The sequence below is a fragment of the Ixodes scapularis genome, unplaced genomic scaffold, assembly GCF_016920785.2.
Source record: "Ixodes scapularis isolate PalLabHiFi unplaced genomic scaffold, ASM1692078v2 PGA_scaffold1__304_contigs__length_218370807, whole genome shotgun sequence".
Classification (NCBI taxonomy): Eukaryota; Metazoa; Arthropoda; class Arachnida; order Ixodida; family Ixodidae; genus Ixodes; species Ixodes scapularis.
In genome coordinates this window covers 198,495,925-198,511,076 of record NW_024609846.1, presented here as the reverse complement: position 1 = coordinate 198,511,076, position 15,152 = coordinate 198,495,925, and the positions used below count along the sequence as shown (strand labels likewise).

General features: G+C 48.4%; 1 protein-coding gene across 1 annotated transcript; it reads left to right on the top strand.

The window, feature by feature from the left end:
• Positions 1-13,940: 13,940 nt before the first annotated feature.
• LOC121835901 lies at positions 13,941-14,903 on the top strand. Its single transcript, XM_042290447.1, has one exon. It carries the CDS (start codon positions 13,941-13,943, stop codon positions 14,901-14,903), a length of 963 nt encoding a protein of 320 aa, XP_042146381.1.
• The last annotated feature ends 249 nt before the right edge of the window (positions 14,904-15,152 follow it).

The following is a 15,152-nucleotide window of genomic DNA, read 5'->3' as shown; positions in this document are numbered from 1 at the left end:
CTAAGGAGTTATACAGTCGTGGGAGACAGCGCCTATCAGAACCCCACGGCATATGCAAGAGCACCTTTAGGATGCTTGATGACATTCGTTTTAAATCCTTCAGATGGGGTACAAAGGTAAGATTCTTGTCAAAGATCACACTCAAAAGTTTGTGTTATTGCTGGACCGATATTGTAATGCTATTAAGATGCAAGGAAGGGTCAAGAGACAATCCCCGGCGCAACGAAAAAGGAACGCAGGCTGTTTTTTTAGGCGAAAATTTGAAACCATTTTCATCTGCCCACCTACACATTCTACTGATTGTAAGTTGCAGCTGCCGTTCACAACTAGAGAGGTTACAGGAAGACAGATATATTTGCACATCATCCACATATAAAGAGTAAGATACTGATTGGCATAAGCTTTGCTAGACTGTTAATCTTAACAGCAAAGAGTGTAACGCTCAGCACTCCTTCTTGTGGAACACCATTTTCTTGAGAGAAAACATCCGACAGTGTGGAGCCCAATCGGACTTGAAACGTTCTTTCGCTCAGAAAGCTCTGTAGACCCTGAAGCATGCGGCCCCGCACACCACAGTTGTAGAAGTCAAGAAGAGTTCTGTACCTCCACGTGGTATCGTGCATATGCTTTTTGTAAATCAAAAAACACTGAGACACAATGATGCCGGTGTACAAATGCCTCACGTATAACAGTTTCCAGGCGAACCTAGGGTGCCTTAATGTTCTTTTGTTTAGGGCGATGCCACCCTTTGTAGTACTCGATGCCGACAGCACGCCCTCACGTGTAAAATACAAAGAAATCGACGAAAACAAAATGTCGCCATAGCACAGTCAGCACCACAAACACGTGCAGAGACACGCTCTTTTGAGAGCTGCTGAACAAAAAAAAAATAAACGTGTGGAACAAAATGGCGATATGCCACCAGCCTAAGCAAAGCACACATGAAGGCACCCCAGGCGAACCAAATGATCTGGGGTCGCTCGTCCCTCCCGAAAGCCGCCCTGGTTTACTTCAAAGAAGTTCTCAGTCTCTGAAAAATGGACAAGACGACGATTGACAAGCCCTCGTAAGCCTTCCCAAAGCAACTTGTGAGTGGGATGGGACGATAACTCGTAGGAATGGTGGGGTCTTTCCCAGGATTCAGTAAAGGGGTTATGTGGGCATGTTTGCAGCAACGACCTCGTTGCTGGAGGCATGCCCCACATAACTTCGTCTTCTATGCTATGTGTTGATTCACTTACTTCTTCTTCATCATCATCTGTTCCGAAAAAAAAAGTCATGAGAACAGCACAGGTGACTGGACGTTCCTTCCGGACCCCCGGGTCCATCTAGGACTCCACGTTCGTTTGACGACGGGATGGACGGCGGAATCGGCATCAAACCTCCTCAAGACGTTTTGAGTAAACTAGGGAAGTCGGAAATTCCCTGGCAGTGATGGATTTCGCTCTTCGATTGTTTCATGGGGGCATGTGGAGCTCACGCACTGCCCTCGGTATGTCGTCAAAACCTGTTGCGCCAATGCCTGGGGGTGGAGGGTCAACGGGTCTTTGACACGTTGCTTTCATCCCGCAATGTCGCTGTGCCGTCGCCAGCAACGACGTCAGCGGCAGCCACCTTTAGAACTCCGACGAGACGTCTACCAAGAGGCTGTCGACACCCTCAGCGCGCACTATGAAAAGTCGTGCTACATCGACTTGGAGCGTCACCGGTTCTGCCAGCGTTATCAACAGCCCGAAGAATCATTGTTGGGTTATTAGACTGCCCTATGGGACTTGGCAGTTCCGACAAACCTCGGTCTTCAAAAGGACAAAAACATCAGGGAGAAGTTCACCGCTGGAGTTCTGTCCACTAACATTTTAAAACGGCTGCTCCTGGACAGCAACATTCCTTTCGTCAAGCAAGTTATCGAGATCGTCCTAAACATTGAAAGGACCAAGATTGAGGCTAAGGAGCTGACCATTGCCACTGGAAACCAACTGCACTCCAACGTCACCCACACCGCTCAAACGTCGATCGCCGTCTACAGTCTTCACGTGGCATGATAAACGGCACAGTCTATCGTTCCACAAAGCCTCACCTAAGAGTGTTCCTTCTACCTTGAGTAAATCTGCCTACCCTGCCGAGTTGCCTAACGACCAGCGCGCGATCAATTCCATCGAGAGTAATGACTCTGAAGCATCGAAATTTTCTCACACGAATGCCTAAGTGGCACAAGGCAACTCATCGCGATGATTGGCTTTGCGTGAATTGTGGATTCGATGTTGGCCGCTGCCGAAGCTACGATACCCTTTTGACCCACAGTACCACTTGAATCGGGGCACCACCATTGGCTCCTATCAAGCAGAAAAAATAATGAAGCATACCAAACCAACCATGATAGCCAAAGACATGACGCAAGCGATGGGGGGTCGCGTGGGACTTGCCCGAACGACTTATGGGGGCAAGGTGGCACCGAAGGACAAAAAAAAAAAAATGTGGTGGTCCAGAAGGAACTGAGTCCTTTCAAAGTTGGTCTCGTCATAGGTAAATGAGTTCAATCACATGACTGTATTCCCATGAGCTGTTATTAGATTAGTATTTTTTTGTTTTCTTTGCAGAAATAGTCCAACATTGAGGACACCAGAACAAGGTGCCTGTTCAGCATTCAGGGGACAGTTTCCTCGACATTTCATAGTGGAGTCTGTCTGGCACTGGTGCCGACTGCTTCTTTGCACCTAGAGCAACCTTGAGTTCACACAATATGAACGGTCGATAGTAAAAATATTAACCACCCACCGACATTGAGATGGGCTGCTTTTCAACAGTCGACTGGAGCTTCTTGAATTATAAGCTAAAGTTAAAGGAGCTAATAATACGCCTCGCAAGTGTGCGCATTTCGGATTTCTGCGCATGGGAAAGGAGCTGTGAAGGTGGGAGGGGAGGTTATGCTAAGCTCCGCCTCCTAGGGGCGGGGGGGGGGGGGGGTGCAAATGTAAACATCTCGGCGTCTGCAATGGCGGACGTGCTGTAGCGGCTGTGGCTGTAGCGGTGAGTCCTTCGCGTGGTTGCTGGTTGAAAAAAGGAAGAGAAAAAAACGTTCCGCTTCTGTCCTCTGTGATATAGAGGTCGACTCCGATCAGGCGCTCTCCGAGGGGCAGCGTTACGAGGGAAAATGAAAACGTGCTGCGTCTTCAGATGTGGTGGCCGCATCCGGGGCGGTGTGTCGCTTTTCAAATTTCTAGACGACAGCAAGCTTAGAAAAAAGTGGCTTGAGCAAATACGGAGGGCTAATTGGAGTCCATCGGATTACCATGTTGTGTGCTCGAGGCATTTTGAAAACTGCGATATCAAGAAGGATAAAAGGCCTCGGATGAGAAAGGGCGCCTATCCGAAGTTGCAACTCGAAGCGACGCCGATTCCAACCAGCAGCAGAGACTCGCCTGGAAATCGTGCCCGTAAGTTGATTTTGTGTTCCAACTCATCACAAAATATTGTGCTTGTTCATGTGCCGTTGCGGAGACGAGAAGACTACTTTTAATATTTGTATCGAAGTGCTCGCGACGTCGCGCTCGATTGGGCCCCTCCGTAGCTGAAAATGTTTATTATATTACGATACAGGAGTTTTCAAATACGCGATGGCAAAGCTCTCCGTTCAAAGCTCCGCGACTGTGTGGAGCATGAAATAACTCAAGTATCACCCGACCTCGGAGCGAGGTTCACGTAATATGCCTATTCCTCCAGGACATTATTACGGGAATATCGAGACCAAAGTGCACCTATTGCAGTCAAGCTTAACTAATCTGCCCACTTCCATCCCCCATAAAAATCATCTGTAGCGTGTGTCGTTCGTTATAGTGGATACGGGTCAAAAACCCGAATAATAACAGGGTGACTTTCGGTAACCAGGCCCCTTATCTCATTTCCTTGTCTCATTACGAACATAGTTCCTGATAGGGAGGGGGAATCCCAGGACCCCATCATCTCATCTTCAACATAACCCCGATAAACAGCAGTCCTTTTTCTCCGGCAGCGAATATTGACATCACAAAATACGGAATCAGCGAGCATAAATAAAAGCCAAAAAAAGTCTAAATCGAACAAACAGTTCCCCCCCCCCAAAACATGGAACCATATCTCCATTGACATTTTTTCTTCTCCATCGCTTCTGTCAAGACGAGCCTATGGCCCTATGTAGTTCTAAAAAAAAAAGAAAACGAAGCAAAAATTAGATAATAAAGAAAGAAGTCGATGCAAAGCATACAACTGAATCCGTGTTCCTTCATCTGACATTCAACTACACTACACCCTGGGGTCCGTGTTGAGCCTACCACCTGTGCTTGGCATTGCGAGTAGTCTGTACAGCTTTGTAGTTGACAGCTCAGATAATGTGCGGGGTGCCAAGCTGCAGCTATTCACTTTTCTTATCTCTTTGCCATCAACCTCTATCTAGGTGCACCAGTGGCCCACGAGCTCGACCACGCACAGGCTACAGCAAGCGGCAGCGACACTGCTACGACCGTTGCCTCTTCAGGTACTTTATAGGTAGGGTTCGGAGTTTTCGGTTTAAAGCGATAAAAACCGATGAAAGTACGCCGAATTCATTGTTGGAAATCCAGTTTTAACCGAAAAAGGTCAATTTTAGGTTTGGAATTTTCGATTTAAACCAATAAAAACCGATAAAAGTTCGTCGAGTCCATTTTCTAAAATTCAGCTTTAACCGGAAAAGGTCACTTTGACCTTCCAGTCGTACAACAGAGCCGTGGCAAAAAAGAGGAACGACAGTGTATCGAAACGTGTCCGAAAGTATGGGATACACGGATGGCATCACAACGTTTTGGTTTAAAGTGCGCATCATTGATCGGAACGTGAAGTCCGAAATGCCCCATGACTTCGCCATGTACAAGCGTGCTGTCAAACTCATTGTAAGGAAGACTGACCTGATGCAAGCTCTGCATGTTGTGTTGTGCTTTAAAACGTCGCACCGTGCGTTTTTCGGCGGTCACAATTGGTTGATTGGCCGATGTTGGCTCAGGCAGCGCTTCATCTCCTCAGCCTGTCAGTGCCCGGTGTTAGCGTTGAGAGGGCATTCTCGAAGCTCAGGGTCATATTAACAGAAAAGAAAGAGTGCGGATTAAGGAGAAGAACCTTGGCAAGTACATGTATGTGTACTATAATGAGATCGCGTAATCCTGATGTACAGAAGGTGAAGTTCCATGTTTATTGGGCATAGGCCTCATGTCTGACTTGTTTGTACTTCTATGTTTTTTTTGTCTTGTTTCTTTTACAGTTGCACACATTTGCCAAATGAAGTGTCCATTTCTTTTTCAATGTATCGGTGCCGTTATTCTTTGAGTGATCGCAAATATCAGAGCTACGTACAAGGATCATCTGATCCGGTGTCCGTCGGTGTTTATTTTATATTCACCGAAAAAAGCCGATAAACTTTTGTGGGCATAAATATGCGCCGAAAAAAAACGAAAATTGTATTTTCAAATAAACACCGATAAAAGTACGCCGAATTTTGAAAAAAATAGAAACCGAAAACGCGGAACCCTATTTATAGGGCACGTCAGGTAGCAGCCATCAACTACGTCCTTTATAATCTCTTTTTACTACCCTTGCTCTTCTCGTCACCCTTTATCTAGACGACGCTATGGCTTTGGGGCCCGTCTTGAGCCTACCACCTGCACTTGGCAGTGCGAGTAGCTTGTACGGCTTCACAGTTGACAGCTCAGGTAATGTGCGGGGTGCCAAGCTGCAGTTATTCACTTTCCTTATCTGTTTGCCACCAACCTCTATCTAGGTGCACCAGTGGCCCACGAGCTCGACCACGCACAGGCAGCGACACTGCTATGACCACTGCCTCTTCAGGTACTTTATAGGGCACGTCAGGTAGCCGCCATCAACTATGTCCTTTACAATCTCACTTTTGACGACCCTTGCTCTTCTCGTCCGCCTTTATTTAGACGACGCTATGGCCCTGGGGCCCGTCGTAAGCCTACCACCTGCACTTGGCAGTGCGAGTAGCTTGTACGGCTTCACAGTTGACAGCTCAGGTAATGTGCGGGATGCCAAGTTGCAGCTATTCACTTTCCTTATCTGTTTGCCATCAACCTCTATCTAGGTGCAACAGTGGCAGACGAGCTCGACCACGCACAGGCTACAGCAAGCGGCAGAAACTCTGCTACGACCATTGCCTCTTCACGTACTTTATAGGGCACGTCAGGTAGCAGCCATCAACTATGTCCTTTATAATCTCACTTTTGACGACCCTTGCTCTTCTCGTCCGCCTTTATTTCGACGACGCTATGGTCCTGGGGCTCGTCTTGAGCCTACCGTTCGCACTTGGCAGTGCGAGTAGCTTGTACGGCTTCACAGTTGACAGCTCAGGTAATGTGCGGGATGCCAAGTTGTAACTATTTACTTTCCTTATCTGTTTGCCACCAACCTCTATCTAGGTGCACCGGTGGCCCACGAGCTCGACCACGCACAGGCTACAGCAAGCGGCAGCGACACTGCTACGACCATTGCCTCTTCGGGTACTTTATAGGACACGTCAGGTAGCAGCCATCAACTATGTCCTTTATAATCCCACTTTTGACGACCCTTGCTCTTCTCGTCCGCCTTTATTTAGACGACGCTATGGCCCTGGGGCCCGTCTTGAGCCTACCGTTCGCACTTGGCAGTGCGAGTAGCTTGTACGGCTTCACAGTTGACAGCTCAGGTAATGTGCGGGATGCCAAGTTGCAACTATTTACTTTCCTTATCTGTTTGCCATCAACCTCTATCTCGGTGCACCAGTGGCCCACAAGCTCGACCACGCACAGGCTACAGCAAGCGGCAGCGACACTGCTACGACCATTGCCTCTTCAGGCACTTTACGGGGCACGTCAGGTAGCAGCCATCAACTATGTCCTTTATAATCTCACTTTTGACGACCCCTGCTCTTCTCGTCCGCCTTTATTTCGACGACGCTATGGCCCTGGGGCCCGTCTTGAGCCTACCATTCGCACTTGGCAGTGCGAGTAGCTTGTACGGCTTCACAGTTGACAGCTCAGGTAATGTGCGGGATGCCAAGTTGCAGCTATTCACTTTCCTTATCTGTTTGCCATCAACCTCTATCTAGGTGCACCAGTGGCCCACGAGCTCGACCACGCACAGGCTACAGCAAGCGGCATCGACACTGCTACGACCATTGCCTCTTCAGGTACTTTATAGGGCACGTCAGGTAGCAGCCATCAACTATGCCCTTTATAATCTCACTTTTGACGACCTTTGCTCTTCTCGTCCGCCTTTATTTAGACGACGCTATGGCCCTGGGGCCCGTCTTGAGCCTACAGTTCGCCCTAGGCAGTGCGAGTAGCTTGTACGGCTTCACAGTTGACAGCTCAGGTAATGTGCGGGGTGCCAAGCTGCAGTTATTCACTTTCCTTATCTGTTTGCCATCAACCTCTATCTAAGTGCACCAGTGGCCCACGAGCTCGACCACGCACAGGCTACAGCAAGCGGCAGCGACACTGCTACGACAATTGCCTCTTCAGGTACTTTATAGGGCACGTCAGGTAGCAGCCATCAACTATGTCCTTTATAATCTCTCTTTTGACGACCCTTGCTCTTCTCGTCAGCCTTTATTTAGACGACGCTATGGCCCTGGGGCCCGTCTTGAGCCTACCATTCGCACTTGGCAGTGCGAGTAGCTTGTACGGCTTCACAGTTGACAGCTCAGGTAATGTGCGGGGTGCCAAGCTGCAGTTATTCACTTTCCTTATCTGTTTGCCACCAACCTCTATCTAGGTGCACCAGTGGTGGCCCACGAGCTCGACCACGCACAGGCTATAGCAAGCGGCAGCGACACTGCTATGACCACTGCCTCTTCAGGTACTTTATAGGGCACGTCAGGTAGCAGCCATACTATGTCCTTTATAATCTCTTGTGACTACCCTTGCTCTTCTCCTCCGCCTTTATTTAGACGACGCTATGGCCCTGGGGCCCTTCTTGAGCCTACCACCTGCACTTGGCAGTGCGAGTAGCTCGTACGGCTTCACAGTTGACAGCTCAGGTAATGTGCGGGATGCCAAGTTGCAGCTATTCACTTTCCTTATCTGTTTGCCATCAACCTCTTTCTAGGTGCACCAGTGGCCCACGAGCTCTACCACGCAGAGGCTACAGCAAGCGGCAGCGACACTGCTACGACCATTGCCTCTTCAGGTACTTTATAGGGCACGTCAGGTAGCAGCCATCAACTATGTCCTTTATAATCTCACTTTTGACGACCCTTGCTCTTCTCGTCCGCCTTTATTTAGACGACGCTATGGCCCTGGGGCCCTTCTTGAGCCTACCACCTGCACTTGGCAGTGCGAGTAGCTTGTACGGCTTCACAGTTGACAGCTCAGGTAATGTGCGGGGTGCCAAGCTGCAGTTATTCACTTTCCTTATCTGTTTGTCACCGACCTCTATCTAGGTGCCTCTATCTAGGTGCACCAGTGGCCCACGAGCTCGACCACGCACAGGCTACAGCAAGCGGCAGCGACACTGATATGACCACTGCCTCTTCAGGTACTTTATAGGGCACGTCAGGTAGCAGCCATCAACTATGTCCTTTATAATCTCTCTTTTGACGACCCATGCTCTTATCGTCCGCCTTTATTTAGACGACGCTATGGCTCTGGGGCCCGTCTTGAGCCTACCATTCGCACTTGGCAGTGCGAGTAGCTTGTACGGCTTCACAGTTGACAGCTCAGGTAATGTGCGGGATGCCAAGTTTCAGCTATTTACTTTCCTTATTTGTTTGCCATCAACCTCTATCTAGGTGCACCAGTGGCCCACGAGCTCGACCACGCACAGGCTACAGCAAGCGGCAGCAACACTGCTACGACCATTGCCTCTTCAGGTACTTTATAGGGCACGTCAGGTAGCAGCCATCAACTATGTCCTTTATAATCTCACTTTTGACGACCCTTGCTCTTCTTGTCCGCCTTTATTTAGACGACGCTATGGCTCTGGGGCCCGTCTTGAGCCAACCATTCGCACTTGGCAGTGCGAGTAGCTTGTACGGCTTCACAGTTGACAGCTCAGGTAATGTGCGGGGTGACAAGCTGCAGTTATTCACTTTCCTTATCTGTTTGCCATCAACCTCTATCTAGGTGCATCAGTGGCCCACGAGCTCGACCACGCACAGGCTACAGCAAGCGGCAGCGACACTGCTATGACCACTGCCTGTTCAGGTACTTTATAGGGCACGTCAGGTAGCAGCCATCAACTATGTCCTTTATAATCTCTTTTGACTACGCTTGCTCTTCCAGTCCGTTTTTATTTAGACGACGCTATGGCCCTGGGGCCCTTGTTGAGCCTACCACCTGCACTTGGCAGTGCGAGTAGCTTGTACGGCTTCACAGTTGACAGCTCAGGTAATGTGCGGGGTGCCAAGCTGCAGTTATTCACTTTCCTTATATGTTTGCCACCGACCTCTATCTAGGTGCCTCTATCTAGGTGCACCAGTGGCCCACGAGCTCGACCACGCACAGGCTACAGCAAGCGGCAGCGACACTGATATGACCACTGCCTCTTCAGGTACTTTATAGGGCACGTCAGGTAGCAGCCATCAACTCTGTCCTTTATAATCTCTCTTTTGACGACCCTTGCTCTTATCGTCCGCCTTTATTTAGACGACGCTATGGCCCTGGGGCCCGTCTTGAGCCTACCATTCGCACTTGGCAGTGCGAGTAGCTTGTACGGCTTCACAGTTGACAACTCAGGTAATGTGCGGGGTGCCAAGCTGCAGTTATTGACTTTCCTTGTCTGTTTGCCATCAACCTCTATCTAAGTGCACCAGTGGCCCACGAGCTCGACCACGCACAGGCTACAGCAAGCGGCAGCGACACTGCTACGACCATTGCCTCTTCAGGTACTTTATAGGGCACGTCAGGTAGCAGCCATCAACTATGTCCTTTATAATCTCACTTTTGACGACCCCTGCTCTTCTCGTCCGCCTTTATTTAGACGACGCTATGGCCCTGGGGCCCGTCTTGAGCCTACCGTTCGCACTTGGCAGTGCGAGTAGCTTGTACGGCTTCACAGTTGACAGCTCAGGTAATGTGCGGGGTGCCAAGCTGCAGTTATTGACTTTCCTTATCTGTTTGCCACCAACCTCTATCTAGGTGCACCAGTGGCCCACGAGCTCGACCACGCACAGGCTACAGCAAGCGGCAGCGACACTGCTATGACCACTGCCTCTTCAGGTACTTTATAGGGCACGTCAGGTAGCAGCCATCAACTATGTCCTTTATAATCTCTTTTGACTACCCTTGCTCTTCTCGTCCGCCTTTATTTAAACGACGCTATGGCCCTGGGGCCCGTCTTCAGCCTACCACCTGCACTTGGCAGTGCGAGTAGCTTGTACGGCTTCACAGTTGACAGCTCAGGTAATGTGCGGGATGCCAAGTTGCAGCTATTCACTTTCCTTATCTGTTTGCCATCAACCTCTATCTAGGTGCACCAGTGGCCCACCAGCTCGACCACGCACAGGCTACAGCGAGCGGCAGCGACACTGCTACGACCATTGCCTCTTCGGGTACTTTATAGGGCACGTCAGGTAGCAGCCATCAACTATGTCCTTTATAATCTCTCTTTTGACGACCCTTGCTCTTCTCCTCCGCCTTTATTTAGACGACGCTATGGCTTTGCGGCCCGTCTTGAGCCTACCATTCGCACTTGGCAGTGCGAGTAGCTTGTACGGCTTCACAGTTGACAGCTCAGGTAATGTGCAGGATGCCAAGTTGCAGCTATTCACTTTCCTTATCTGTTTGCCATCAACCTCTATCTAGGTGCACCAGTGGCCCACCAGCTCGACCACGCACAGGCTACAGCGAGCGGCAGCGACACTGCTACGACCATTGCCTCTTCGGGTACTTTATAGGGCACGTCAGGTAGCAGCCATCAACTATGTCCTTTATAATCTCTCTTTTGACGACCCTTGCTCTTCTCCTCCGCCTTTATTTAGACGACGCTATGGCTTTGCGGCCCGTCTTGAGCCTACCATTCGCACTTGGCAGTGCGAGTAGCTTGTACGGCTTCACAGTTGACAGCTCAGGTAATGTGCGGGGTGCCAAGCTGCAGTTATTCACTTTCCTTATCTGTTCGCCATCAACCTCTATCTAAGTGCACCAGTGGCCCACGAGCTCGACCACGCACAGGCCACAGCAAGCGGCGGCGACACTGCTACGCCCATTGCCTTTTCGGGTACTTTATAGGGCACGTCAGGTAGCAGCCATCAACTATGCTCCTTTGACGACCCTTGTTCTCGTCCGCCTTTATCTAGATGACGCTATGGCTTTGGGGCCCGTCTTGAGTCTGCCACCCACACTTGGCAGTTCGAGTAGCTTGTACATCCTCTTAAGTGACACAGCAAAAGGCAGCTCCCAATCAGGTATCGTACTATATGTTGGGCTGCAGCCATCACTGGTCCACCTTTTTAACCTACTTGGCATCAGTTGTTTCTTGCTTTGTCAACCTTTATCTAGATATCGCTGTAATCTATGGAGCCCCGCATGACAGTAGACAGGGATTAGCAAACGGCTGCGGTACCTGCAGCTCCGTAGCTACCACAGCAACAGGCAGTGCCTACTCAGGTTCTTGAGAATGTGTCCTATTGCGGTCATTAGTTAACAGTGGTTCGGACAACTTGCTGACGACTTTTTCTTGCTTCATTGACTTTTACTTAGATGTACCAGTGGTGCAGGGACCAGTTTTTGGCCTTACAGAGGCATTAATGAGTGACAGCGACTCCTGCAGCTTCTTGACTGAAACAGGAATGGACGGGGCTCATTCAGGTAGTACTTGAGAGACATTGTCAGGCCGAAGTTGTTGACAGTTTACCTTTGCAGCACCTCCGGTTCATATGAATTGCTCCTTTTATACTATTCCTTTAGAGGAACCGACTGCCGAGCAAAGTGGCTGCAGTGAGTGTGATTTAGACACACTGGGAACATGTCTGAACTGTTTCCTAGAGGGCGATGCAGAGACTGCAGTTGCGGGTATGACAAACCACGTAATATTTTGAAGCATGGCTGTTCTTAATATTTGCTAACAGTGTTTGCAATTTATCAACTGCAAAAAAGCTGCCCCTATCGGTGATCCTGATGCCGGTTGCCCAGCATGCCAGTGTGACCCACTTGGAATGTGCCTATATTGCTTCTGCAACCAACAAGACCTAGATGAGGAAGAAAGCAAACCAAAAGGTGCCTCTCTTTCCTATGACAAATATGCAAGCATATGTCAAGGACTGCATGAGGAAGGAACGTTTACACTTAAAGCAATATACAGGAGTTTGTCACATATGTTTATCAAGCTGATCTGTTAAAAAAACTTGGGATGTATAAGAGCCCTAGTGTTGCTGTGTTGAGATAAACTAGAAACTGCCTTCTACTTCCTCCCATGTGCTGCTATACCTGGTGACACGTTAAGAGTGCAGGACAGCTCTTCCCACAAAGCCTTCCTTTTTTCCACTTTAGCAGAGCGAATGCTGGAAAGAAGGTGAGTCCTTCCTCATCTCCTCTCCATCCTTTGCTCTGCTAAGTGAAAAGAGTGAAGGGCTTTGCAGGAGGAGCTTGCCGTACACTCTTAGCCTGTCGTCGACTACAGTTGTGTAGCTTCTCATTTGTTGAATGGTAATTCTATTGTGATGAACAAATAATTGCCCCTTCCACTCAGGCATCGAGACAGCAGCATCTAGCTGCAAGCCAGTGTGTTCCGCATCTAATGAAGGCGTCATTGCTAAAGAGGATTACATTCCTGTAGGTACTATTGACAGCTTAGAAAGTGGCTCTCATGATGTTTTTTTAATGTTTATAAACAAATGCAATTAGGGCATTTGGCCACTGCTATGTCTGTGCTCATTTGAGCAATGCACTACAAGATATGTATGTATTTGAGGTGTGCAGCAATGGTTGTACAACAATACCCTCAAGATTTCCCTAACAGGCATATTGCAGGAGGTATGTTGTGTTGCAACACCCTCTACTCCGTTTTCTCCTTCACCTAGGTAATTTTGACCTATCATGTTTACTCAAATATAGGTGGACCTTATATTTTTGCACTGTCATTTAAAAGTAGCTATCGTCCTGCAAAATTTCCAAGCCCCTCAAGCCAGCTGGGATGCTCTGCCGTGGTGCGCTGGTGCAATGCAGGGAAGCTTGATGTGATCGCAGCCAAGCATCGTGGGATGGGGGCACATGTGGTTTATATGATAGTTGTGTGATCTTACCAGGAGTAGAAGACTGCCTCTTTCTTATTACAACAGCTGCTATATACATCTGCACTGTAATTTAAAAGTACTATCGACCTTATATTTCTGCTGTGTAATTTAAAAGTAGCTATCGACCTGTAAAATTTCCAGGCCCCTTAAACCGAATGGGATGCTCTGCCGTCATAGACTGGTGCAAAGCTGTGAAGCTTGGTGCGAGCAAACCAGCCAAGCATCATGACATGGAGGCACATGTGGTTTACATGATAGTTGTGTGATCTTGCCAGGAGTAGAAGACTGCCTCTTTCTTATTACAATAGCCACCACCTCTATCATTTGGCAAAGTATCTCCAGTCATGACATTGTTGATATCATGACTATGGCATATGCTAGTCATACAAGATGACGAGCACATACTCCAAGAAAATTACCGTTCCAGAAGTTTGGACGGTGACGCAGCCAGAACTAGTAATTAGCAAAATTTAGCTAGAATTAGTAGAGATACCTTAAAGTAAATACTCATACTAATTTTCTTCCCTTTCATTTCTTTGAAGCTTAACATTGGGCCATATAGTATGATTTTTTTATATTTTACGAGTCGCCTAGTTCATACGGGTCAAATTATTTTTTGGAGTAAATTGGATCTGTATGGCCACACAAAATCCAGAATGCAGGCTTACTCCCTATTTATGTTGTTACATCTTTTTTTTCTGCAGGTGGCATGGCATCAGAAATACTGAAACTTACTGCTGAAGTCAAAGCACTTAAGCTGCGAGTGTTTTCCGTTGAAAACCTTAATGGCAAGATGCTGCAGGTGTACACGGGCATACCGCAGTCGAGTTTTACTGCACTCCTAAACCTAATAGATCGCTTTGATTTATCTTATTACAGCGGCACTAACGTTTTCAGGCTGTCACAAGCCGACCAGCTTTTGCTTTGCCTGACAAGGTTGAAGCTCGCTGTCCTCGATGATGACCTAGCTGTCCGCTTCGGAGTCAGCCACACGACAGTGCAAAACGTCTTCATGACGTTTCTGCACGTCCTTTACGAGATCTTATACGAGGGCATAATGGTGCCTAAATTTCCTACGACACGTTACTTGGGAACAGATATGCCAGCTTCATTCAAGGATTTCCCGAACTGCCGAGCCAGCATAGACTGCTCAGAGCTAGAAATAGAGGTGCCAAGAGGGAGCATAGTCACCCAAAGTGTAACATTCTCAAATTACAAATCTAGAAACACTGTAAAGTCTCTAGTTGCAGTCGCCCTCAACGGAGCCATAATTTTCACGAGCGAATGTTACCTCGGCTCTACCAGTGACAGGGAGGTGGTGAAGGACAGCGCCATACTTGCCCAATGCACACCAGAAGATTTGATCTTGGCGGACAAAGGGTTCGCGATATTTGACCTGATGCCAGGGAGGGTATCGCTTAACATTCCTCCATTCTTGCGTGGCCGTCGCCAGTTCATTAATGACGAGGTGTCTTATTGCAAAAAGATTGCTGGATGCAGAGTCCATGTGGAGTGTGCGATCCAACGCATAAAGATCTACCGTGTGCTGCGTAAGCTACCTGTACACAAGAGGCCCCTAGCGACCAAGCTGGTACGAGTGTGCAGCTTCCACGAGGAAATTCGTGAGCACCATCTGGATGTCGTCTCTTCACTTCTTTGGCAGTGTCCTTAGAAAACTTGATTGCTCCATCATTTTGCATATCATTTTGCTAAGTACATGACCAATAACTTCTTGTGTCCGGCACGTTTTTATTTATTTATTTCATTTCTTGAGAACATCTGTTTTAGGCTCAATCACTGTAGCCTTTAGAATTACAACGTGAGAAGATCTTGAGTGGTCGTCTCGATTTCCCTCCAAGGATCATTTGGACAGCTCTCAGCCTTCCTTCCAGCCTCTGTGTCTGTCCAGTTATCAGCCCCT

What these genes read in the sequence shown, in the direction of transcription:
- LOC121835901 (XM_042290447.1), top strand. Translation starts at nt 13,941, where the DNA reads ATGGCATCAGAAATACTGAAACTTACTGCTGAAGTCAAAGCACTTAAG.